The 25,145-nt window shown below is 39.1% G+C and overlaps 1 protein-coding gene across 11 annotated transcripts in view; it reads left to right on the top strand.

Moving 5' to 3' along the window:
* The window catches only part of KIAA1217, a 353,656-nt gene that overhangs the window by 236,440 nt on the left and 92,071 nt on the right, over nt 1-25,145 (top strand). For 10 of the 11 annotated variants that reach the window (XR_014590269.1, XM_083862710.1, XM_083862713.1 and 7 more), the window contains one exon: nt 24,572-24,767. Coding sequence is in view for 10 of the 11 variants with exons in the window: in XM_083862710.1 (XP_083718836.1) it covers nt 24,572-24,767 (196 nt within the window). In the remaining variant the exon portion in view is untranslated. Of the gene's footprint in view, nt 1-14,978; nt 15,029-24,571; nt 24,768-25,145 lie in introns of all 11 variants that reach the window. The other variant, XM_083862715.1, reaches the window with a different exon arrangement.

Below are 25,145 nucleotides of genomic sequence, written 5' to 3'. Positions count from 1 at the left end.
TAGGAGGCCTCCTCACAAACACTTCTGGAAGAGCTCACCAGGCAAAACTAGTTGAGCCTTCTCCCTCCTGTATAACCTCTGTATGTGACCCTGTGCATTCAGCACTAGGAATAAAGTTTTTAAGAGCATCTCCCTCCCCAGACACTTTGCTCCCATGGTTCACCATGTGCCTCCAAAGTGGTAAGAGAGTGTTGCAAAGTGTGGAACACTGGATATTGAATATTCTCGTGGTCAAGGCTGGCATTATTTACCAGCAAAGGTAAATCAGTAGGGAAAGTAGCAATTTGCTTTGAAAATCGGGGTCACTTTCACAGGCCATGTGCCACTGAGCTGCTTTCTGTGGCGAGCCTCACCCCTTGCCACACTGGGCTGTGGGAATGCACAAGTCACTAGGTGCATGTGACATGTTCACTTTGCATTTCTTCACAGTATTTCAGGGGTAGGACATGGCCCCTGCCCCAGCTGAAGAAAATAGAGGGTAGAATATGAAGGTAACAGTGAGTGATGAAAATACAGATCTAAAACTGGGAAGACAAAATACACAGAAAAAATCCCCTAAACATCTGACACCACCAGCTGTGCCTTCACCTACTTAAAAGTAGATGGATGTTTCTTGTGAGCACTCTGACTCTGGTTTTGTTTGTTTGTTTTCAGTGCTAGAAATTCACAGAGATCTACTGCAGGATTAATCACTGTTCAACATGACTTAGGCTAGCAGAATTTGACTGCTTGACTGGTGTGAGACCTCTTTGTCAGAAACAACACTGAAAATTCTAAGCAAAAGCCGGGAATAGAGCACATTATTTTTTTATTCTCCTTGGCATCAAACTAATAATTAATAGTTAACACCATTTTGGTGACTGTTTTAGAGGTCATACTGTTAAAGCTACTTATTCTCTGAGTTCCAAGCTTTTGTTTGCAGTTTATAGCAATACAGTGTTAGTGCTTTAGACTTCACATCAGCTCTGTGCCAATGAATTCAACTATATGAATAGCTGATTTCTTCCTTCCAGCAAAGTATGTTCTTCACAGTAAGCATTTTTGTGCGCTCCTCTGCACCACTCCAGTTAACATAAGAAAATCAAGAAAAGAATTGATAGCCTGAAACATAGTTGGCAAACCTTTTATACTTTCATACTGAAATACTCTTCTTTTGCCAGTAAGTTTACTAAAATTCTTTTTTTTTTTTTTTTTAAGTACAGTGCCTTCAGAAACCTGTACTACTTGCTAGGTACTAACATATTTACTAACCAGAAAATTGTAATTGGAAAAGAGATGAAGCATGGTCCATTGCTTTAGAAATTATTCTTTAAATTGGCCAATTTTCAACTGTAAGGAAGTGTAGAAGGATTCTATCTCATTTCTGCCTCCTAGATTTTTTTTTCCCAGTAGCACACTGATAAAATATTTCATGTGAGGCTTCTATTTTTCCAGTAGGTGAAAGAAATATAAAGTGCCTCTGTGGTTTTTCTTAGTTGTAATGAGTAAAGCCTAGTCTGGAAAGAATATGCACAGAATGGAGAGATGCAATTTGGCCACATGCTTTGCTGTTAATACAGGATGTTGTGAAATAGCAGATTCAGGCATTAGGAATGCAGCACTGTGAGGTGGCAGGTTGTGACTCTACTTGCAGCAATTTGCATAGCATTTTCTGCAGGTCTTTATCAGTTTACTTTTATTGCTGTTTCACTTCCCATGATAAAGAATTGGAAGATCCCCTTCTGGCAAAGAAACCTTTGCAAATTACAATGGCCAAAGGAAGAGTTGCCCTTCCTGATCCCACTATTCCATACCCACCATGAAGATTTTTCGTTTACATGTTACTGGCTTTCCCTTCTTTGTGGGTCTCATTAGTTTTGACTATGGAACAGATGTGCATTACCTTACCCCAAAAGATCAGATACTTAGAAGAATTTGTCAAGTGCTTTAATATCTTGTGATGCTTTTCTAAAATATTGCTTTACTATTGCTTTTAGGTAAAAAGGCAAATACTAAAAGCACTTGGAAAAGATCGTATTCATAAGACGTATGTGAAGGCTAGGTGAGGTCAATCAGATTTTCCTAGCTTTATGTCCCATTGATGGTTTGTGGCAATCTAGAGAGAGACCTGGCTCTTCACATGTGACTGACTTTTCTTCTCCTTGCTTGTGACTCAAATGAAGCTTAGTTTGTCTGTCCCATAGATTGCCATGTAGATTTCTTACCTGTAAGCCATCCCAAAGTTCACTGCAGCAATGCATGCAGGTGTAGCTGAGGTCACATCACAGGGGCCATGACTGGAACAGCTGCTGTGCTGTGGGTCAGAAGTCCTTGTTTTGCTTGGTCATCTGCCCAGCACCAACATGAATCAGGTAGCCTGACAACTAGCAAAAGTTTCTGTTTGGGGATTTCCCCACAGATTTGAGCATAGGCAGCTCTACAGGAGACACCAGGCAGCTGAAGGGTGTGTGGCTGGAGCTCACTCTCCCACTGCTTGTTGCTCCTTCAGACTGCCCAGTGTGGGGCAATTTAGGAGAGGTCTCTAGCCAGCTTATCTGAGTCATAACATGGCTTTTATGGCCTCTGCTTCAAGGAGCCAAGGACATTCAAAGTGGCTGATAGCTGCTCCTCTTTATCATCCCCACAGCCAAAACCAGGCATTTCCCACCATTAATGCGTGGTCCAGAGTTCGAGAGCTTGTCTGAAAATCAGTTTGTTCATCTTGTGAAGGTTAACATTTGGTCGGGGTTGGTTTGCTTGCTTGGAGTATACATTTGACAAAGTAAAGGGAGTTGGCAAATTGTTCTACCTGTTTCTTGGGCCATGATATCACATCTGTCTCAGTCCTTGCACAGTAAATGGTGCAGCTGGAGTTGCAGACTTTAATAAGCTGGTATCTGTTGTAGCTCCTCAGAAGAAAGGTCTCAAACGGTGAGTACTGTTTTGTTCCCTCTTCCTCTCTCCCCACTTTAAATGCTATCTAATAAGGATTCTTTCTAGACCAAATGTTATCATTATTTGTCTAGTATTTACCAAGCCATAAAAAGAGGGCTGCACAGTTTCACAATAGTTTTTGTTCTGTTTCCTTTAAGTATTACATGCAAACAAGACAGACAGGTTCTATTAACTAGATTGAAAGGATTCATGATAGGAGAGTATATTTCGAAATTAGAATTGTCTACAGAGTGTTTTTGAAAACATCTGTGAGGTTTTTTTTCTACTCTTAGGCCACGGAACATATTTTTTTAATTTTTTAATTTGCTTTTCAGGCAAGAACACAGAAGAATATCTAGTTAATTTAGAAGCATACTTTTCTGGATGTTGTTCACTTATGGTCTTCTTCATATTTTTCTACTGTCTGCCTTTCTCTCATTCCTCTTGGGAAAACAATTTCTGGTTTCCTTCAGCACAGAAGCTATCTTTGTAAAGGTCAGCATGAGCAATACTGTTGGGGAGCTATCCACTATGATTAGTCAAACCTTTACTAAAGAAGGGTCTATCCTTTGAATGAAAAGACACACTTCTTATTTGATTTTTAGACCATTAATTTATAAATCATGTAATCTGAAACTGACTTATCTCTATGTCCTGTAAGTAGCCACATGCATTTAAACTTCAGACCTTTGAGTTCTGAAATTCAGCAAATGCTGTTTTAACAATTATTACCATTTAGTACCTAAAATTCCTCTTTGAGAAATCTCTTAAAAGCTTTCAGTTTTCCAGGAAGGGAGCTTTAAATGAAATTTATAAGAAAAAGTAATAGATATTGAGAAAGAATCTAAACCATTACTTATAAAACCAACAGTCCTTCAGTTCACATTTTGAAGGGGTCTGTGGAATCATCAGTTTCTTGAATTCCACCAATTTCTGTGAATCAGAAGAGACGTCTAGGTATTGCTGCTACCGTGTTCTTTTGTTATGCCCTACTTTCTTCTGTTAGAGCTCTGGCAGAAAGATTTATGACATAAAATTATCTATTAATATCTCTGAAATAATCAAATTATTATTTCTTTTTAGAATTCAGTGTTCCATCAGAAAAATTAAATATCACTTTATTTCTTTCAGCATTGTTGTACAACTTGCACCTTTGCATTTTGGACACTATTGAAATTACTGGCCATTTATTCAGTTCCTGTGATAAACAGAACTGAAAGCTCAGTCAATGCATGTCAGGGCAGATATGATCATCCGCTAGATTTTTTTTTTCCACTTGGCTTTCTTACACTGCCTAACCTTCAGTGAACTCCCTGCAACATCTGCTTTCACAGAATCCTCCTTAATCCACCTTCATTGTCAGACTGGGTTTTCTTGTTTGACTTTTAGAAATAGAGAAATAGTGATACTTCTGGTAATTTCAATAACTAGAGAAAAATGATTGAGAATGGGAACTCTTTTAAGAGGGTTAAAGGGATAATAGAGTAACACTGTCAATGTGAATAGAAGTCTTGAATATGTTAATGTCTTCATAAGAACTTCGTATTTCGTTTTGAGTTCATCAAATCAGAGTACCTCTTCAGTTTTGAATTACTTTAGCCCTGAACCTTTAGGTTTAAAAAAAAAAAAAAAAAAAAAAAAAAAAAAAAAAAAAAGGTTTCTCAATCTTTCTTCTGCAGCAAGCAAATATAAGATCCTATAGTATGGAATTATTTGTTATACAACTATTATCTCCCATGTAAAACATCTGTGCATCTCCTTCTTGAGTGGATGAGAATAAGATCTATGTTTTCTAGCTGGTCAACCTGGATATTATTTCTGGGAACAACAATGTCTGTCATCACTTTGTGTTGTGAACAGCATGCTGAATAGAATAGTACTGCTGAGTACATCTCAGGGTCATGATTTCTGATTCTCTCAATCAGAATTGATACAAATACAAGCCACAAGATAATGTCTTGAGGACACTGAAGGGAAAGTATTTACCTCTGCAGTGCACACTTAGATGCTGTAACCTACCATCACAGGGTTTTCCTTGCTAACAACTGCATCAGAGAATAGAAGGCCTTGATAATTGTAAATAGACAATATACATTTAACTGCTGTTTGTAGAAAAAAGTTGTATTTCCATCTAAAAAAGAGACAAGTGAAGGATGAGGAACAGACACCAAAAAAAAGTATTGCTCTATGGCCAAGATAGGAATTATTTTCTAGTTTCCAAGATAACACCAAGACAGACAGCAAACACCAGACAGGCACAAAACTACAATGGAATATCTGTAGAGTCTATGAACACATTTATGTTCACAAGACTAGGCACCTTTACCCATGTTCATACACATCTTAAAAGACCACTGCCAGTAGGTTTTGCTTTTGAAGTCCAGAGAATCACCTGTTGGAAAACAAATTATTCTCAGATTCCTTCAAGAACAATACATTAGAGCCCATTCTTCACTTTGAATCTTTCAATCCTGTTTTTAAGGCTTAAAGACACTTAAAGGTGATAACTTGTAGGGATGCCTGTAGTAAAACACATTCCATGAGCTTCTGTGGAGTCAGGATTCCTTTTGTGTGCATACCTATAACTCACAAGATGTGTGCTCTCAACAGTCAGTAACCAGGCAAATGGATAATCTCAAGTACAAACCTACATTATATTCTGTCTACAATATTTATTTGTGTGCCATGTAATTAGAAGAAACTGAGACCACTTTTTCAAATATTTGTGTATACCCTTTGTTGTTTGAACAGATAACATTTTCTTTTGCTGAATTTAGGAGAGGAAAAGCACTGAAGAATGTGAGGTCATTGAATATTGACAAAAGAGCAGAAGAAGCTATGTACTGCTCATCTGGTTTTGTCTACTAAAGTTTACTTCATTTCAAAGTTAAAAGATTTTATTTGGTAAATTTTCGGCAGTTCTAAGGATACTGTGTTCTAAAATATGTGTATGTGCTAAAAGAAAACTAAATCATGAAAGAGAAATTCAAATGTACATACTCCTGTTACTGCACCTCTCTCTGATATACAGAAAAGATATCTATTGGCTCATACTAATCATGGAATGGTTTGGGCTGGAAGGGACCTTAAAGATCATCTGGTTCCAACCCCTTCCATGGGTAGGGACACTTTCCACTAGAGCAGATTGCTCAGAACTCCATCCAGCCTGTCCTAATTTTTGATACTTTGTCATTTAAGAGTGATGCTAGTGCTGTAGCTAGAAAGGTTTTTGGGGAACAAAGATGTTCCATGTAAAGATCCCAACTTGTGAAATATTTAAGCACTTGAAGAAAAGATATGCACAATACAAGTAAATGAGATTTTAGAAAGACATCTCTATAGCACATAAGAATACAGAATTGCACATTCTGTTCTGCATGAATGTATTAGATCCCCTCCCCCAGGTTGTCCTTAGGGAAAAAAACCCAAACTCTATTGCAAATTATTATCCTGGCGAGGGGCCTGGCCCCTTACAAGTTGGAAACCATTTTATATGCTGTAGATTCTTTTCAGTTTTAAAGCCCTGTGTTGGCTTGTGAGCAATGATGACATCAACTCTTGAAATCCAACTCTAGCTTTGTTCCCTGTTCTGTAAGGTTTATAAAGCCAGTAGCATTTGTTTTTGTTCCCAAATAGGATATATTTAAACTGACATGTCTGATTAATGGGCTGATGTTATGGTTTGCTTATTGTTGGGTTTACATCATATGCCTTAAGTGTGAGAAGATAATTTTAAGAGGAAAAATTTGAAGTACATAATAAAATATATTGCAATAAAGACTTCTGAACAATATATAGTATTTGACTACCTATATATACATCTGAAAATTAAATGAATATGTAAATATCCTTATCAATGAAAACTTAAAGTGTTGCTTTGCAATAGTGATGTCACAATAATTTTCCACGGCCTTAAGTTGGCTGGAGTTAATTAGCCCCTAGCATCATAGCAGTGATGTCTGATTGCATCAAAAACAGGAATCACTTGGGACCTTGCAGAATCTCACTCTTTGTGTATAACATTATATGTACTTGATAATTATCTATCTCACTTATATGAGATAACTGATATTATGAGATAGTAAGACTGACTTATTCTCCTGGATTCCACTCTAATTACTCTATAACTATTCAAGTGTAAGCTGGTGTATGCTGCACAAGGGCATTTCTGAGCTCATAGTTCTCTTGTAATTGTTTAGATGACAATTTATGTGCTTAAGAAAGGGTTGAAGACAATAAATTCAGTTAATCATAAAACAAGTAGGCTTTTTATGTTTGATGTTGTAGTTCAAAGTTTTAGGTGTTCTAAGGGAAAATGTAGGAGAGTGCTTAGCAAAACCTTCCTACTGTGCTAAGACAGTGATCCTTACAAGAGGTTAAGAGCAAACTTAATGTGGTGTATAAAAGTAATACTTTTCTGTAGCAATTTTCCCTGCAGTGTGCTGGAAACTGTTCATGAGTTAATTATTGCAGAAGCCATGTAAGGTAAAAAGGTACTGTGAGTTCAGTTGTACATGGTGGGCCCGAACAGGAAAAGTGGTTTTGTGACTGAAATGGGAACCAAAGCTTGGTAACTCTCAGACAATAGAAAGTTGTGATTGGACCAAAATTATTCACCTATTTCTCAGTGGTCAAGGGAATTATAATTAAGTTTTAAAAGAATGATTTAGTATATTGAGAAATACTTGGTAAGACTTGCCAAAATATGAGGTTGCCACTGCAGTTCTCCATTGATTTTTCTTACCCAGGTTACCCTCAATGAGTGTTCTCTAAATTGTTTCTGCTCTGCAACTTACTTTCTTAAAAGAAATTAGGAGCTTTGAAGCATATAAATGAAGTAGGTTTAGGTTTTGTTTTTTCATAAAAGCTGAGCAGAAAAGCAGGCTACTGGGTGCAGTCTCAGGCATCCTGACAGGCAGGTAGTCTACTGCATGAATCCTTTCCTAAAGTTGTCTAGGGCAGTAGTTAAAATGGTGGTTCTTGGCAGAGACCATAATTTGGAGTTGTGGGCTTTAAGTTATTAGCAAACCTGTCCATCCAAGTTGTTTTATCTTCTGGAGATACACAGCAAAAAGGTGTAACAAAATGTGTGTACACATTTTTGTTTTTACTGTCTTCTGAGTAAATACCTCTTTTTTTTCTTTTGGGGTGGGGAGCAACTCTTGTAACCTTATAATTTTGAATGGGAATCCAAATTTTTATCACTTGAGTAGTTTTTATAAGGTTTAAGTCGATGAGCAGCCTAAAAATTTAGGTATATTTAATCAATATTGAAGGCCAAAATGAAGTCCAAAACCAAGAACTTATTAAAGAAACATTACAATTAAATCTGAGCAATGAAAGATGACAAGTCCATGCATTTTTCTGCATTTCAGAGGATGTTGTTCTCAGTAGACCATCAGTTGTTCTTGCATACACCATACTGTGCTTTTCAGCGATGGTTGTTGTATGAATAACCAGGTCAGCCAGTTGTTTAAATAAAGTTGGGAGAAAAATACCACAGAAAAATGAGAGAGAGAAACCGCTATGCTCTTTAAACATCACATTTTCTCTATTATTCTTACTTTTCAAAATACTGGAGACAGCTCATGAAAATCTTTTCCTTCTTAGGTCATCATTGTGTCTTTATTCCTTTATAAAGGTTTATAATATTTTTTGTTGTTTATCTTCGGTAATATATTGTGATTCCAAGAAGAGAGGATAATGATAGGAGGAAGGGAGTAGGAGAGATACAGAGTAGGAGAGATACACTGTTGGAAACCAAGATACTGCATTTGCCTAATTTTCCTGATTTCCGACAGTGGGACAAATATGGAAAAATGGTAAACAATATTCTTGACAGTTATTTAGTAAAGTTTAGCCTCTGAATCCATACTTAAAATGTTGACTGTCTGAGATATTACATGTCAGTGGCTGAAAACCCTCAACTGAACCACTAACTGAAAATTGATCTGTTTTGTGCAAATCTTTGCAGAATTAGTAGGAGGCACAGGGAGAGGTACCTCCTTGTAAAATCATAAGCCTCATGAGGCAACCAAGTTTGATGTCTTCGGCCAATGTTTTTTAGTTTTCCAGGTCTGTACAATGGAGGCTTTTCGTATACAGAATTCTGCATCACAAAGGAGTGATTCAAGTTCAGGTTCATGGATTCAAATCAGGCTCAGATTACCTCAGAGAAATTAGGACCAGTCATCGTATTTTCTTCAGCCTGCACCAACCAGTCTGGGTTTGCATGTTGCACTGCACAATGATACTTAAATTCTGTAGTGGGGGACAGACAAATCATCAATAGAGGAATAATATCTTTTATGTATTGTCTTGGTTACTTTTATGTGAAATGTGGAAAGAGAAGACTCTGATAAACCCCACCCCTGTAGGTGCTATGGTCCAAGAACAACCAAACAATCTATTCATGCCTAACTTCATTAATGAAAAGAGTCTCATGGATTTCTTCTATGATTATTCCTAATTATGTGTTTAATTATATACTTTAAGCATCAGGCCAAGACGGAAATATAAAATACCATGCAGGTTCTAAAACCTCCTAGACTTACAAGTCATCTAAGGAGAGCAAGAAGTTACATTTTCTTTTGCTATTATATGGGAAACTGGAGTACAGATACAGCATTGTATTTATGTTGAGGCAGTACAAAAATAAGGTGTTTCAACACAGCATCTCTACATGGGTGGAGAGACAAGAAAACAGAGAAGGTTATGTGACCCTGGAGAAATTCTGAACCCCCTGAATACCAAAAAAAAAATATTTTACTTTAACGGTGTAAATATTTTTCTCTCTTAAAAAGTATAATTTGGACTATGATCTGAATTCCCTTGAGGTTTTTCTTTTTCTCCTTCTGGCTGTTTGCTTTTAACATTTACTGTATATATTATATGAAATTATATAAAATAATAGCTTTAATCATCACTATAATGAAACATAAGGTTTTAGCTATTTTTTTACAAGAAATGTGAGGAAGATGAAATCAACAATGAAGAGAAGACCCTTCTTTTTTGTTGTCGTTGTTTGGAAATCAAAACCAAAATAGTTTGCCTGGCTAACATATGTCATTTTCAGCTGTAATGTTCAATGAGTTTCAGCCAAAGAGCGTGTGGCAGTTTGAGGGATACGTAGATGTAGAGTGTGCTGGAAAATGTAAATCTTGAAACATAAGAAATCCTAATGTTTTGTGCAGACCTCTTCCTTTGCTGTCTCTCTGAGTGCATTCCTGGTTTGAATTTCGCCGGCCTTTTTGTTTCCATGCTTCCTTTGGAAACATTTGTCACTGGCCATCACCACGTGTGCCGCCCCCACCCCCGCAGTTGTTTAAGTGCTGTCCTGTAGATCGCCTGCAGTTGATCCTGTACATTGACCGCGTTTTCATATGATAAAAGGTTTCACCCTTTCCTTTCTTTGGCAGATACTTGAGTACTTAACGTTTCTGTTGGAAGAACCTCTTTGGCCTGATCCCAGCTGAGTTACTATCCTGACTTTTTCCCATCTCCATCATTGTTGAGAAACACCATTTTCTCGCATCCTCCCCACAAAGCCATTGCGCACAGGAAATAGGCAGTTGATCCTCATTTCCTTCCTTCAGTTTCAAGCTGTTTTAGAGGACTTATGAGTCAGCATCTCATTTAGTTGTATATCATCATCTACATACTCATCTCAAGCCCTTTGTGTTCTCATTATCATTTCCCTGCAGCTTCAGCTGATTGCATGTCTCTGCAGGATTTCACCCAGAGACTGTAAACCTAAGGAACGCTAATTGTCATCCTAATGTCCTGGGGTCCTGGCTTAGCCCTCCTTTGCTTCATTCTGTACTCTTGCATTTCTCTGATTTTAGCTGCTTTTTTTTCTCAACAACAGTGTCATCTTCCTGGGTGACCCATGATAAATGTAATGTGTTTAATGTATTCTGCTTTTGTAAGAACTTCCCTTTTGAAATCCATCAGAAGCATAAATCAAGGGCATATTACACAGATTGAAAAAAAAAAAAGAGGGAAAACTTAACATGCTCCTCTTTTGCAGCACTGCCAGTGAAAAGGCATTTCAGCTTGTATGTGACTGCCAGCCAGAACAGCAGTGCTGCATTCCTGCGGAGGGAGCACATTGTGCTCCTAACACCCTTCTGTGACATTATTTCAGACTAACTCAGGGGGACAGATGTCCCCTACTAAATCATCAACACAAATGTCTCAAGCATCTGCATTTTCCTCTGGAGACTTAGAACTTCAGTGTTCAACAGGTCTGATCCTGCATAAAATGGTGAATACGTTCCTTTGATCTGCTTAGCGAGCAGATCCCACAAGGCAGACTTGCAGTTCATTCACCCTTGTTTTGAGGGCCCTGGGATAATGACTAATACAGTCAGTCAGCCCCAAGGTATTGTTCCTTGTCTTCTCTAAGCTCATGTGTATTCTTTTGGGCAGTACCTTACAAGTGGTATTCACCAGACTTTTCTTATCTCTTCATTTGATGACATTCAGCACAGTCCTGGAAAATTTTGCTTTCCTTGTATGACTCTTAGCCTTCTACACCTTTTTCCAGGGCCACTACTTGCTCCATTTAGGTTTAAAGTTCAAAAGCAACATGTTTTGCAGCTGTTTCCTTTGTCTCTGGTACTCTTCTCATTACAATGATGTTTGGCTCCCAAAATTTTCTCAAGCGTAACGCCCCTTCCTGCTCATACCTGCCAGTAGTGACATTCTGCAACCATTTCTTCATTGTGTGTTTTGTCCCAGCTCCAGCTTCCACTCTTCTTGACCTCTAGTATTTGCCACCTTTTCCCAGAGGAAACTACTTATGCTCTTTTGTTGATTTTTTAAGTATTACTCTTATATGTCTGCCTACCTGCATTAATTTGGTTTTTTTTTTGAATGCCAGTCCAACATGTTCAAGCGCTGGTGCCTCTTGTATCCTGACTGTTTGCTTCCACAACTCATAAAAACCTAACACTAGTTTCAACAGGAGCCTTTGTGTTCTGAGAGTACTTGGCTAACAGAAAGTAGAAATCTCTTTTTTTCCATCTCATTGGGTTATGACAGGCCCACCTTTCACGGTTTTCCTTGCATTGTTTGAGCTCATCAAGTAATGTTCATTCAAGCCAGCTAAGGATCTGCACTCATAGATGAGAGTGAAATCACAGGCTTTGTACAGCTCCATTTAGGAGAAGGCATGGGATCCTATCTGCTGGCCAGCAGAGGTTGCTCAGAGCACGTTAGTTGAGTGTTCTGCACTCTACAATTCTTTATTTCTGAGTAAATCAAGTCCAGGGGTTTTTAATCCAGAGGGTTTTTTTTAATTTTTAATGTGGGATTTGCTCCAACATCCTGTTTCTCTCCTCATGCTGGGTATTTGTTTTGATGTCTCATCTCTCTGGAACAATGACAGAGTTTGGTGAGGGAAGCAGAAGACAGGGGATTATCCCAGAAACCTGTCCCTGGAGTCGAGAGATCACAGCCCTTGCTGCATTTGGAAATTGCAAAGCTCTCCTTGGACTCATTTCCCATCATTGTGGACTATATATATCCATATGCAAGCTGATAGATGGAAAAAAAATCATACTCCTCTACAATCTAGAAGTAAAGGAAAAAATAGATCATTATTGTTTTCCATCTTTAAATACGCCTGAGGTTAGTGGAGTGCTGATGAAGGCATCAGTGTGGTGTTGAGTTTGGATAGAAATGCAGACAGTTAAGAAATATTTTGGAAAGTTCCAAAGGAAGCCATGCTTCAGGTTTGGATTCAGACCCAAATGCCTTCAAATTTCATTCATAACCCTTATTTGGGCTGCAGTAATGGTCTTAATTATATTTCTCCCACACTGGAGAGATGTCTGCAGGTCTGGATCTTCTGCAGGAGATCTGAAGTTTGCTACATAACACTGTGGACACTTTGTTAGTCTCCTGGTGCTGTCTTATGCAGGAGTTGAAGCCTCCTGCTGCACTGCTGTTGTGGTTCTGGATTTGTGTGTGGTTCATTTTTTCCTGCAAGGCTGTGTTGTTTATTCAGAGAACAGTAGCTCCTAATCCAGCAGCATATCCGTATGAGTTCAAATCAATTCCTGCAGGAGGAGGGAGAAACTTCTGCATCTAAGGGGGACTCATTTTATGAATTTAATTGCATATCTTCATTTATCTACTTGCTTTAAAATAAATACCATGTTGTGATAGGATGAGGGGAAGAGTTAGGGATACAGGCAACGTTTTCTCTGGATTGAGGGTCAGAAGTGTTTTTGGTTTCCTCAAGCATCCTCATTTCCTTATCCCTCCTTAGGTCAGAATTGACGTTTCACTGCCTTGGGACTAGGAAAGTCCAGAGAAAAGTGACACAATTGTAATCCTCCATGAGTTGACAAGGTTTGAAGAAACTAAGTAGCTCAAGTTGATCCTATGCAATGACTTTAGGAAGGGTGACTGTTGCACACTTCTAATGCTGCCATTAGGCAGAGAAATGTCCCTTCTAACGTGTGCTCTTGATATGTAATGATGCCTGAATGTCAAGCAAACATGCAGGATGATTTTTTTTTTTCCTTTGGAGGTCTTGTGTGTTTGGCATTGAGAAGGGACATGGTCTTATACAATCCTTTTCTTTCTTTTTTCTTTTTCTTTTTCTTTTTTTTTTTTCTTTTCTTTTTACACAGAATTGTTTCATAAAAGCCAAGGAGAGTTTCTCAGGTTTGCATATGTGGGATGGTAACATTATAAAAACATGAAAAACCCCAATACAGTTTCAGTATTACCGAGACATTAGCAACAGACTGTTTTGTCTTTGTGGTTTGGAACTGGAATGTTTCCAGTTGTTGCCGGAAGGCTACATTTAATTTGTACTGTGTTTGCATAAATAGCTTATTTGTAAAAATCACATTTTACTTGAACAATTCTAAATGATGCCGTTATCATAGGGAGAAAAATGATCTATTGTTCTCTTTAAAATGAAATGGTACTGCCCTTCCAAAGTATCCAACGGACAAAAGCATGAAAAATCATAGCATACTTCTAAGTTGCTTATCTCATCCCCAGAATCAGCTCTCACATGCTCATATCCTCTGGGTTTGTAAAATTCAAAAGATTTTTTTGAATTACTCTCTTAATTGTGATGTTGGCATTATAATTACTTGCTAAATAAGATTCTTTAACAATGACGTCCTTGTTGTCGAAGCAGTTGCATTTCTTTGCCTGGTATGAATAGCTGCATGTTCTGAACTGGGAAGCAGCAATTGTTGTGGGAGCCTGACTCTGTTAAAGGAGGAATTGAAGGTTAGAGAAGGTTTTTTAGAGCACTCTACAAAAATCTCCATTACCTCCACCCACGGGCAAATGAAGATTAAGGAAAATACAGGACCTCCACCTCTGTGAACTCAAACAGCAGTAGGCAATTTCCCCTCCAATTAGCATCTCGTTCATGTTTTGGAGGAAAAAAAATGGTTGGGTTTTTTTTGGCCCTTAAACCCCTTTTAGCAAATTCTCGCATTCTGTGGGGTTTAAGATCAGAGGAAGAATACTAAAGAGAGATGTAATTGGTGAAGACTTTTTATTCATATCATAGTTTCTCTTACTCTTTTTTAAGTTGTGGTTAATCATGTATTTCTAAGTACTGCTTGAAGGATTCCATGTCCCGTAGTAAGTGTGAAACGAACACGGAGGTGTAATGACTGCTGCTAACTCCAGCCAAGAGTTGTATCATTTCTCAGGAAGAATGTTTTGTTATTTTTCAGTTATGCTTTTTTATATATATATGTATGTATGTATGTATATGAATCTCAATGGCTCAGCTTTCAGCCATTAACTCTTATATTAGAACATTCTTTGTTTCTTTGACATGCGACCACATGTAGCACATCTGAACTGAGACCAGCAAGAGTTCTGAGACTATTGCATATTAAATATTGATAGAGCATATTGTTCTCTGCCACATGTGTTTCCTTCATTGTTTTTCAGTGCTTCTCTTCTCCTTTATTCAGTATATACAGGTTATTCTTTTTTAATTTCTTTTGTTCTCCTTTTTCTTTTCCTGTTAACAATTATCTCTCCCCCTCCCCTTCTTTTCTCTCTTTGATCCACAGGTTTTGCAATGCATGTTGGTCTCCCTTCATTCAGAACTTGACATTCAAAGGTACATGATGAAAATTGAATCCTCTCAGAGAGTTAGTACTGTACTTTCTTTTTTCTGCACTCTGCTGTGAATTGAGTTTGTTACCCTTTAATTGTGTGTGTCTTGCTTCACAACTAAAGTTCTCAAATAAATATGAATCTGCATGCTTTGTCTCTCTGTATTTCACAGCAATGAAGTATTATGCATATAGATTAATTGCATATGGGAGTGTGATGCATGTGCATCCTCTGACAATTTTTTAAATTCTGACTTTTCCTTTAATGGCATGATAGACATGAAGCTCTTGTATTAGATGCTCTGAAATCCACCAACATTCAGTGGGAGATTCTAGATAAGTGACTCCTAAACACTGTCCCAATTACAGCTTTATATTTCTATTTATACATACTTGGAACTGACTTAGGTGGTAAAAGTTTTGCTGCAAAGTTAAGGACAGTTGTGTGGGCAGAGCAGAAAATATTTTTGTATTGGACATGCAAAAGTCTTAGTTCTGCAACTTGCAGAATTATCTTATATGCACAGAATGGACCTCTGAAGTCACCTGTATCTCACCTTTCATCCTGTTGAGCTTCTTTTCCATTTCTGCATGGCTTATGACGCCATACAGAATGGATGTCGACAACAGCTACCTTTTTTCCCCAGGGAGGCAGCGAATGTGTACAGGCCTTGTAGATACGCACATAAAAAGTGTCTCTGCATGGTTTCTACTGCAGTCATAAAAGCACCCCGATAACATGGGTGGGAGCGAGGAGGGAGGACTCAGGAGGCAGAGTGGCAGCGGCTCATTTGCACCTGATTTGTATATCCCCCTCAGGATTGAAGGAGGCCTATAAAGATGCCGACCACAGGGAAGGGTGGGAGAGGCTGAGGCGTGGAGAGCAGTAAGGCTTCTCCCTCCCTCGCCAAGGTGGCCTCGAGGGAGGGAAAAAGAAGCAAAAGGGCAAGGTGACAAGTTGGGAGAGAGGAGCAGCAGAAGCTTGTACAACCTCTCTCCTGCGGCATCCCCCTAACTCTCCCAGGTACCAGTGCAACAAGCTCTAGTAAGTGCTTCAACACGTTTACTTCCCCGAGTAGAGGCTAAAAATAGTCGGTGTGGTGGGTGTGGTGGCGGAGGCAGCGCCGCCGCTCCCGGGCCATTGTTGCTGCGGGGGCCGGGCCGTGCCCTGCCCGCAGACCCCGCTCCCACCCACCGGCCCCGTGGCCAGACGGCTTTTTTCTGGGGTGTTTTTAAAATAGCATGTTAATGCAAAGCCCCTTCTCAGCTCGTAGAAACATAGAAAAACAGGTTTTGCCAGGATCGCTGCATTGTGTTCCTTTGCTTTGGGAAACAAGACACCACAGAAACAGACCCTCCTCCTGTTTTCCTCAGGGACGTGTGTGGGAGAACAGGGATGGGTAAATAATCTTCCTGAATCAGAACTCACTATCCCCTAGGTACATTTAGGCATCTGGTATATATTCTTCCCCCCACCCCCCCTTTAGTTTTTGCATGTGGTTTTAAGCATGTAAAAGATCTTTCCCCTTTAATCAGCATAATGACAGTTTTTGTTTAAATCATCCCTTTTAATCTTCACAGTTCTCATGGCGATTTTGGGGATTGTGTAGATAGGAGTTACCTCACCCGCTGCTGATGAAACGCAGCCATCTCCTGGATGGAACAAAGGGTCGTGCTGGGTTGTGAATACTTCACAGTAGAGTTTTTCAGGAGGGAAAAGAAAAATAGCTTCCAACTGAAACTACCATAAGGTTTTAATTAAGACAAACGCTGATGTCCAGGATGGAATTTATGGATAACTTATTTAAACAAAGTAATAATAAATTGAAGCTGTGATGCAAGAATATGACAGAGACTGTAGAAGACGAAATTTTGCTCTGAGGAAAATTGATGGACCCATAGAAGCCTTTGCAGGGAAAAATAGTGAGGTGATCCATGGCTTTTTAAATTTGACTCTCATGTTTGAATAAATTCTTCACATGACAAAGGATTAGAATAAAGCAGAGAGATAAATGATTTTATTTTAAAGATTTCTTTCATTAAGTATGACTTTTGCTTTACATTAGTGGGTGACTAATAGTTTTCTCTGTTGTTTAACTTCAATTTCTACCCTCAAATCTTAGGCAGGCATTTGTAGAAAAAGAAAACCATGGATTTAGACAGAAACATAGACCGAAATATTTTTACACTTTAATGTGGATGGCTTGGGGTTTTCTGATATTACACGTATTCCAAAGAGATGCCACAGCATGTTGCATATTTCAGTCTGGACTTGTCTGGACCAATTAAGCTGCTCTTAGACGGGCTGTTGAGTTCCTTAGGGCAGCATTTTCAAATGCAAGTTCCTGCAATTAAACATCTGAATAAGAGGTCTGGCAGCTTAAGTGCTGAGCACCTACAGCTTTTATTGCTCCTAATGAATATCTTTACTATAAACACACAGCTTTCCTGCAAAACAGGTTTCAATTTATCTAGGTGCTTACAGTTAAAAAAAGAAGTTTGAAAATGTTTTATGTTCGTCGTTTATAACAGAGTTTCATGAAAATCTTTTTGTGCTAACTCTGGGGATCCACCAGCTGAAGAGCAAGCCATGGTCTTGCCAAGGGGGGAGCAGCCTGTGGATGTCCTCCCGCTCGGTGATTCACAGCACTCAGGATGAAAAGAAATGAGTTTGGCAGCTTGCCACAGCAGGGAGCATGCAGCTGGCCATCATCAGGAGCTAGCAAGGCTCGTGGGAAAACGTGCAGATTTTTAGGATGATTTGAATATCATTACAACCTAAAAATATGGCAGATAAACTCTGTCACATCATTAGATATGTCGCTTTTTTCCTCTAGGTGGAAGAAACTGGGCTCAGCATCAGTGAATACAGAATGGTGATAAAGATACTGTCATAAGCAGAGAGGAGTTTTGCCTTCAAATATATTCACTAAATTGAGTAAAAAGGCCACTCGTTGGAGCGCCCTGACCCTGTCACAGTGACGGGCAGTGTGTGCCTGTGACTGAGCATTGCTGGTGCTGATGACTGAGTTATCTTCCCCTCCTTCTCATTCACCACGGGAAGGAGGAGGAATGCTTTCTTTTACCTTACTTGGAAAAGGTCTTCTGGGTCTGTTTCCTCCCTTTCTCAGAGCATGAGAAGATCTGCTCTGGGGCAGTACCTCAGGTTCACAGTACACTGCATTCATTGCTTTGCTCAATGACCGCACGGCAGGTGGCCAGGGGAGGGCTCTGTCACTTGTGTTCCGCTGGCATCGCCCCTGTGTGAGTATGGCGAGCTCAGGCTTCCCTCGGGACCAGCGGCAGGAGGAGGCCGGCAGCGCTGCAGAGAAGGGGCAGCTCGGGCGGCGTCCAGCGCAGAACATGCCTCCAAGCCAAGGGGGCTCCAGGCAAGTGGGGTGCCTTGCTGCAGTGCTGGGGTGGTGGGCAACCATGGCTCAGGCATGGGCTTTCTCCTTATCAAAGACGAAATAATTCTGGCCACTCATACCATAGAAATCAATATTGCCACCAAACTGAGATGCTCGTGAGAAAGAACTGGCTTTGTGGCTCGTTGATTGAACAGAAAATACTGAAAAGTTTGGGTTCGAAGTAGAGAAATGAAAGTTAGAGACATATGCTAGTCCATGGGCAGTTATCAGGGAAGAGTTTAACAAACACCTACAGGGTCTGCATGCAGACAAGTGAGCAGCTGCCCTCCCACTCTCTTGAGCTCTGCAGAACACAGATGCTGGCATGTGCCTGCTCCTGGCGTGCTACCATTTCTAGCTGATGGCATCTGAAAGAAAGATGCCATAGATTTTTACATCTTCTAATGGTGAAAAAGCACCAAAAGCAGAGAAGTGAGCTTGTCAACAGAGATAGTTTCATATTGCATTCAACTGCTGAGTCATCTCCCCACCCCCAACTCCCCCAGTGAGACAGAGTATCCAAATACATCAATTGCACAGAGGTAATATGAACTTTAGTTGTACAGACATGTGTAATCATTTAACTTTTCTGAGAAAGTGCTGTGGAAAAATATGAAAAACGCTTAAAAACGGGATAATATGGGTAGTATTTGCTTTCTCTTCAACAGTAATGTGTCACTAATAGCATGTCCAGACAAGTAAAACCCTGTTGTTGCGTTTATGTGGAAACCCAAAGATTGTGTATCTGTGGGAAAAGCAGATCCATCCTTCAGACAACAATAATGTGGATCTGACACAAATGTGATGAAGAAGTATTGTTGCAGTAGTAAGAATTCATGTGCTGTGACAATATTTTGGTTAATAAACAGATCATACATGAAACAGAACCTGTTTATATGCCTATTTGCAGTCTGTCACATATCCTGTATCCATCTTTGGTACATGTCACAGGACAAGTAGTTTACCTGAAGGTCAAGAAGAGTAGGCTTCCATTTTTCTACTAATTTTTCCTCTCTATTTGAAATGTCAAGAAGACTATTAAATGTGGGGGGAGGGGGGCTGCCTATACTATGTCCTTTAGAGTACATGATTTGAAAGATATGTTTTGCTACCTCCGTTTTATTTTTTGGTGTCTTTGTTTACCATTTGTACATTGCCAGGAGTTGCCAGGAGCAACTTGCAAGATATATAAGATTCTTCTCCTGAATAGATAAGTTTCTGTCAAGAAAAGGGCTAAGGAAGTTCCTGGAGACAAGAAATAAAAAGTGGGGATTGACCAGGAGATGAAATTAAAACTTTCTTGAGGTTATGCAATTTTTTTCAGAGTTCTGTTTTGTCTATGGAAATGTGTAAAGCAAATTTGCAGGAAAAAGGAAAAGAGAGAAAAAAGGTTTTTGTTATATAGATTAGTATAAAAAGTAACTGGAAATAAGCATAGAAGAACATTATGAAGAGCAGAAACATAAAACTGGCTAGAACAAAAGCATGAGAGGATTAGTGTGGACAAATGTGAGCAGAGGACCAGAGGCAGAGGCATGTAGAGAACTTGATGAAAAGCTCTGCTACTCCGTGATTGCCCTTTACATTGGCATCTCTGCAGTATTTCACTTTTCGTTATTCAGATACTTTCAGACTTCATTCCTAATTGTTTGCAGTTTTACTTCATTTAAAGAGCCTTGCACTTTTTTCTTTATTTTTTCTGAGTCAGTGAAAGGACTAAAGCAGATGTATTAAAAGTTCATTCTTTTGCCAAGCTGTAGCAGACAGATGTCAGTCATGAGGCATGATTAACTACAGTTTTAATTCTTTGTCAAATCCCAAGAGTGGTTGAAAGATACTGGATCTTCTGTAATTGCTAGCTCCATGAGCTATACTTAAATATATGCCCTGAAAAAGTTACAAGGAGTTAGTTACAATATCCTTGTAAATAAAATAGTATATCCTAAGTAAAAGAGTCATCAAAAAGCACTGTGTAATTACATGTAAGTTTGCACCAGAATTGTCCGTCCTTATTTTGGCCTATCTTTTCTGATGATCTTGAAAAACCCAGAACTAGCCCAGACACCATCTTTTATCAGAGAAGTCCTTAAGGAGGGTCAGCTTTACACAGCTGGCTGAAAGATGAACCCTATTGCACAAGGAAACAGGTGCAGGGGAGTGTCTCCTAACATACAGCTTGGGGGGAAGGACCATGGCTGACTGAGGAAATGTGACCTAACTGGTCTTGCCAGAGGGGGGAGAGGGACCTGCTGCCTCATTCTGAACCTTCTTCTGTTTTCTGGCATTTATCCCCGTGGTGGCTTGGAATGTGCCAGCATTTCCTTGGGTTTGTCTGCCTCTGTGGAGTATCTATTTACACATTTTAATTTTGGATAATGCTATTCCTTAGTGGGCATATCTTGAGTTTTCTTCTCTGTTGGATATTTCAGCATTTTTTGCTACAGCACCATTCTGACTCACATAGCAGCAGTCTAGACTATGGCTCTAGTTGGATACTGTTGGCTTCTGAAGCATTGACTATTGGGGTCAACGTTTATTTTGTGAAAGCTTGTACCATGTGTTAGTTCCTGAAAAGTCCTTAAAATTACATTTGCTGAAGTATTATTTAAAGCATTTTAATATAAGTGACCATTCAGGAAAAAAAAAAAAGAAAGAAAAAAGGCATTATTTAGTACTTATTTGTTTGACATTTGTCTTATTTTTCTTATCTGATATTAGAATCAACATCCTGAATAATTATTACAGGGTCAGATAATGCTGAAGGTTTCTGCACTGCTTTCTTCAAAAAGCTTTAAAAGTACTTGTAGCTACAGCTCTGTAACTGTTGCTGGTTCCTTCACCACTGCATGGGTTGGTTTTCTGACAAAGTCATACCTAGGAATCCACTTGATTATTAAGTAGCATCAAGTCTAGTGCTTATTGCCAATGATAAAAATGCTTTCCTATCAAATATCTGCTCGTATTGCTCAGTTAGTTGAATACCCACTGTTGTTGCTGAGTTAGAGAATTTTTTAGAATTTGTTTAAAATTGAGAATACTGGAATGTTTACAGGAGTTGAGCATGACAAATAGCTTGAAGCCTTTCATGAACTGTATATGTATATTTGGCGGATCTCATTTATAGCTTGCATTGGCTTTGTGTTTGTGTCACTCCACTTACTAGAGTGGAATTCCTATGGATTTGAGCTGGTGGATTAAGAGGAAGACTGGGCTCTGTATCTGAGCAGAATCCATGAGGCCTCTGGATTGCTTCAGAAAGCTGCAGTATTGATGGTGAGAAATGAGGGCTGCCAAAAAAGGATCTTTCTTAGTGTGGTGAGTTGGCCCTGGCTGAACACCAGCTACCCACCAAGCCACTCCATCTCCCCTCCTCTGCTGAAGTTCAGGGGAGAAAATAAGACGGAAAAATGTCCTGGGCTCAGATAAATTGCTATTTCTTAATAAATAAAAAGCGAAGGTGACATGCAGAAGCAAAAGTAAACAAAGTATTCTCTATTCCCCGTAAGCAGGTGATGTCCAGGCACTTCCCAGGCTCCAGTATACATAACAGTTGCTCCATAGGTCAAATGTAGTAACAAATGGTCCCTTTACCCCTCCTTTTTCTAAGCTTTTATTGGTGTACAGTCATCAAATGGCGTGGAGTATTCCTTTCATCAGTTTGGGTCAGCCTTTATGACTATTTCCTCTGCCAAGATCTTGCCCACCCACAGCCTCCTGGGTGAGGGAATGTTGGAGAGAGCCTTTATGCTGTACATGCTGTGCTCAACAGTAGCAGAAATAATGGTGTGTTATCAACACCTTTCTAGCCACCAATACAAAGTACAGCGCTATGAAGGTTGCTATGGAGAAAATTATCTCAGCTAGACCCAACAGATTTAGCTACAGTAATGTCATCTGTGGGGATCTGGGATGCTGTGTCTTAGGTCCTACAGCATTTCCCCAGGGACAGCCAAAGAAACACAATGTTGCTAAGGTTGGCTCCATCTGTGCATTCACAGGACACGCCGGGCAACTGCTTAGCTGAATCTGTGTCTGTCGATTTTGGTAATGAAGTGTCCCCTTACTGCTCAAATATACATCTGTTCATATTATCAATGAACAATATACATGCAACTGCATGCCTCAAATGACATTTGGGAATTATTTTATTATAAATTGAAGAGAAAAAATAAGCAAAAGCAAAGCAAAATAAGCTTGATTCATATTTTTATATTATCAATATATATTTTCTTAAAGAAACAAGGAATCTTCTTCCCAACAAACTCTGAAACTAAGGACCTTTTGCCGGTTGATTTTGTTGCCTTTTTTTAAATCTTGTTTTACTTTTAGTCATGGTTTTCTAGAAAGGGAGAATTATGTGCCTTCTAGCTCCCTATTAATGGATTTATACAGATAAGTTTTTACTCAGTACAAGGAGCTAAATAGTTGTAATGGCTTGGCTTGGTAGTACTTCCGTAATATGTCTGTGTAAACAAAATACTTCAATGATGGTTCACCAGCCATTTTGGAAAGCTGAATGAAGAAGTACTGATGTATCAGATTCTTTTCTGTGTTTGCAGGTGACTTGTCGCCTCTGTAACTTTTCCAGCACAAATCCCTGTATTTACAACCTGCAGACTAGTGCTGACCATGTTAGAAGTGCTTTGAAGAATACTTTAGAACAGATGTTTTTAGCCTTAAGTCCTGCATAAAATTTAATGCTCTTGAACAATTTCATTGCAGGACATTGGATAGTACCTACTATTTTACTATTAGTACCTAATATTAGCATTTAGAAAGTGAAAAGTTCTGGAGAATTTACTTTCTTGGGAGGTATATCTAATCATTGTAATTTGTGAGTAACTGCACAGCTTGGCAAGAACAGCCCTCTTCAGCAAGCTAATGAAAATGTATTAAAAGTTGAAGTTCTTCCTATATTCAAAGTCACATAAGGAATATTATGTGATGCATGCTATTGCTGAAATGAGTTCTCTTCATTTCACTTGAAAAACCACTGAAAGAAACAGATGTCAGCAAGATTAGTTAGCTCAGCTTTCCTGAAAGAAGCATAATCTTTTTTGGATCTTGACAGTATCTTCAAACCTCGAGTTGCAGTTGATTTTGATACAGGGGATTTTTAACATAATAGCATCTGACCTTAAATGATAGGGGAGAGAAAAACATGTAAGTTTAATGACATCTTGTGCCTGGTGCTGATTATAGATGTCTATAAAGTTCATATTTACATACTGGGTTTGGAACCTAGTAAGCTTGCTTTGCTTCGAATTTCTGCTTTGTATGTTCCCATTTGCTGTGATATGGTTTGATTCAGAGAGACCAGGAAATTACTCTTCCACAGTAATAGTTCATGTGGTTGTGAGGGGATTTCACTACACAGTATTGAGTATGCTTCTTAAAGTAACCCCTTTTTGTGGAAAGGGGTTATAAGGTCATTTCTAGTTTGCAAAATACGTTCAGGGCATTTTATTTCCAATTGAGTATGTTTTTATTAGGCAGATCCTACGGTGAAGAGTTGGTAGAAGTGCATAAATGAAACCGTATCTCTCCCCTGCTGGAAGAGTTGGGTTTTTTTCCAGCAGCTGTGTTTAGCAATTTACTAGTATGATTTCCCAGTAAAAGTCACAGTTAATTTGGTCAGTTAATGAAGACAGTTCTGAATTATGCTGGTGCAATGAAAAATAAAGTAATTGTGATTTCAGCTTGAAATGTTGGATGGCTATTTTGGTTTTGCTGCATGACCTGGTCCTTGCATAGATGGCACAGCAGAAGATACTGAAATTGATAGCTTTACAGTTCCATTACAGTAGTGTTTTTCAGAGGATTTTTCCTAGCATACTTGATAAAATTAGAGAGTGTGTGTATGTGTGTGTATGGTCAAGGAGAATGACATTACTGTACATCTCCTCAGCACCTCTTATCCTTAGGGCCTTGTTAGCAACAAAATTTGCAATGTGGATTTACAACCATAAAAACTGCAGCAGAATGTCCAAGGACACTTTTCCTAAGTAATCTACACAGAAGTGACCTTCAGCATACCAGTATTTGAAGAAGTTTGGACTCCTTCCTTCTTCTCTTTAATTTTTTTTCCTCCCACATTGTGGTTTCAGTAGACTAATAAGGAAATACTCTCTTTTGCAGACAAGAAGCCCGAAGCCGTCCCAGAGCCCACAGCCCAACTTGGGTGACCACACAGAACACCTCTCTGAAGCATCTGCTGATTCCTTAGAGGCCATGTCTGAAGGTGATTCTCCAACCCCCTTTTCCAGGGGCAGCCGCACGCGAGCAAGTCTTCCCGTCGTGCGGTCAGCAAACCAAACAAAGGAAAGATCCCTGGGTAAGAGCTTTCTTCAGTCCTTCTCCATTCTGTGCTTAGTCTGTCTTTTCCATTTGTGGATTTAAAACAGTCTTTAAATAGTCTGGGTTTGAAAAAGTAAAGACTTTGGTAGCACATTATTTTTCATGTCAGGTTATTCTTTTGAAATGAACTTGGTACGGGATACCGAGTAACTTGGGGGAATGGTGAAATTATTCTCATAAGATCTGAATGTGTGATGAGAGCATAGTAGATGTGCAAGGAGAGAGATGCAGGCCCTGACATGAAATGCTGAGTAATGGTTAAAACCCACTGTTGCAAACATTTCCTTCCAAGCCTGCACAATATTTGGCAATTAACTTAATACAAGATTGTACCCTCATTTTCAGACAGGAGACA

Source organism: Zosterops lateralis, assembly GCF_965231275.1.
Source record: "Zosterops lateralis genome assembly, chromosome: 1".
In the NCBI taxonomy this organism is placed as follows: domain Eukaryota; kingdom Metazoa; phylum Chordata; class Aves; order Passeriformes; family Zosteropidae; genus Zosterops; species Zosterops lateralis.
The sequence above is the reverse complement of the archived record's forward strand: the minus strand, read 5'-3'. Positions and strand labels throughout refer to the sequence as shown.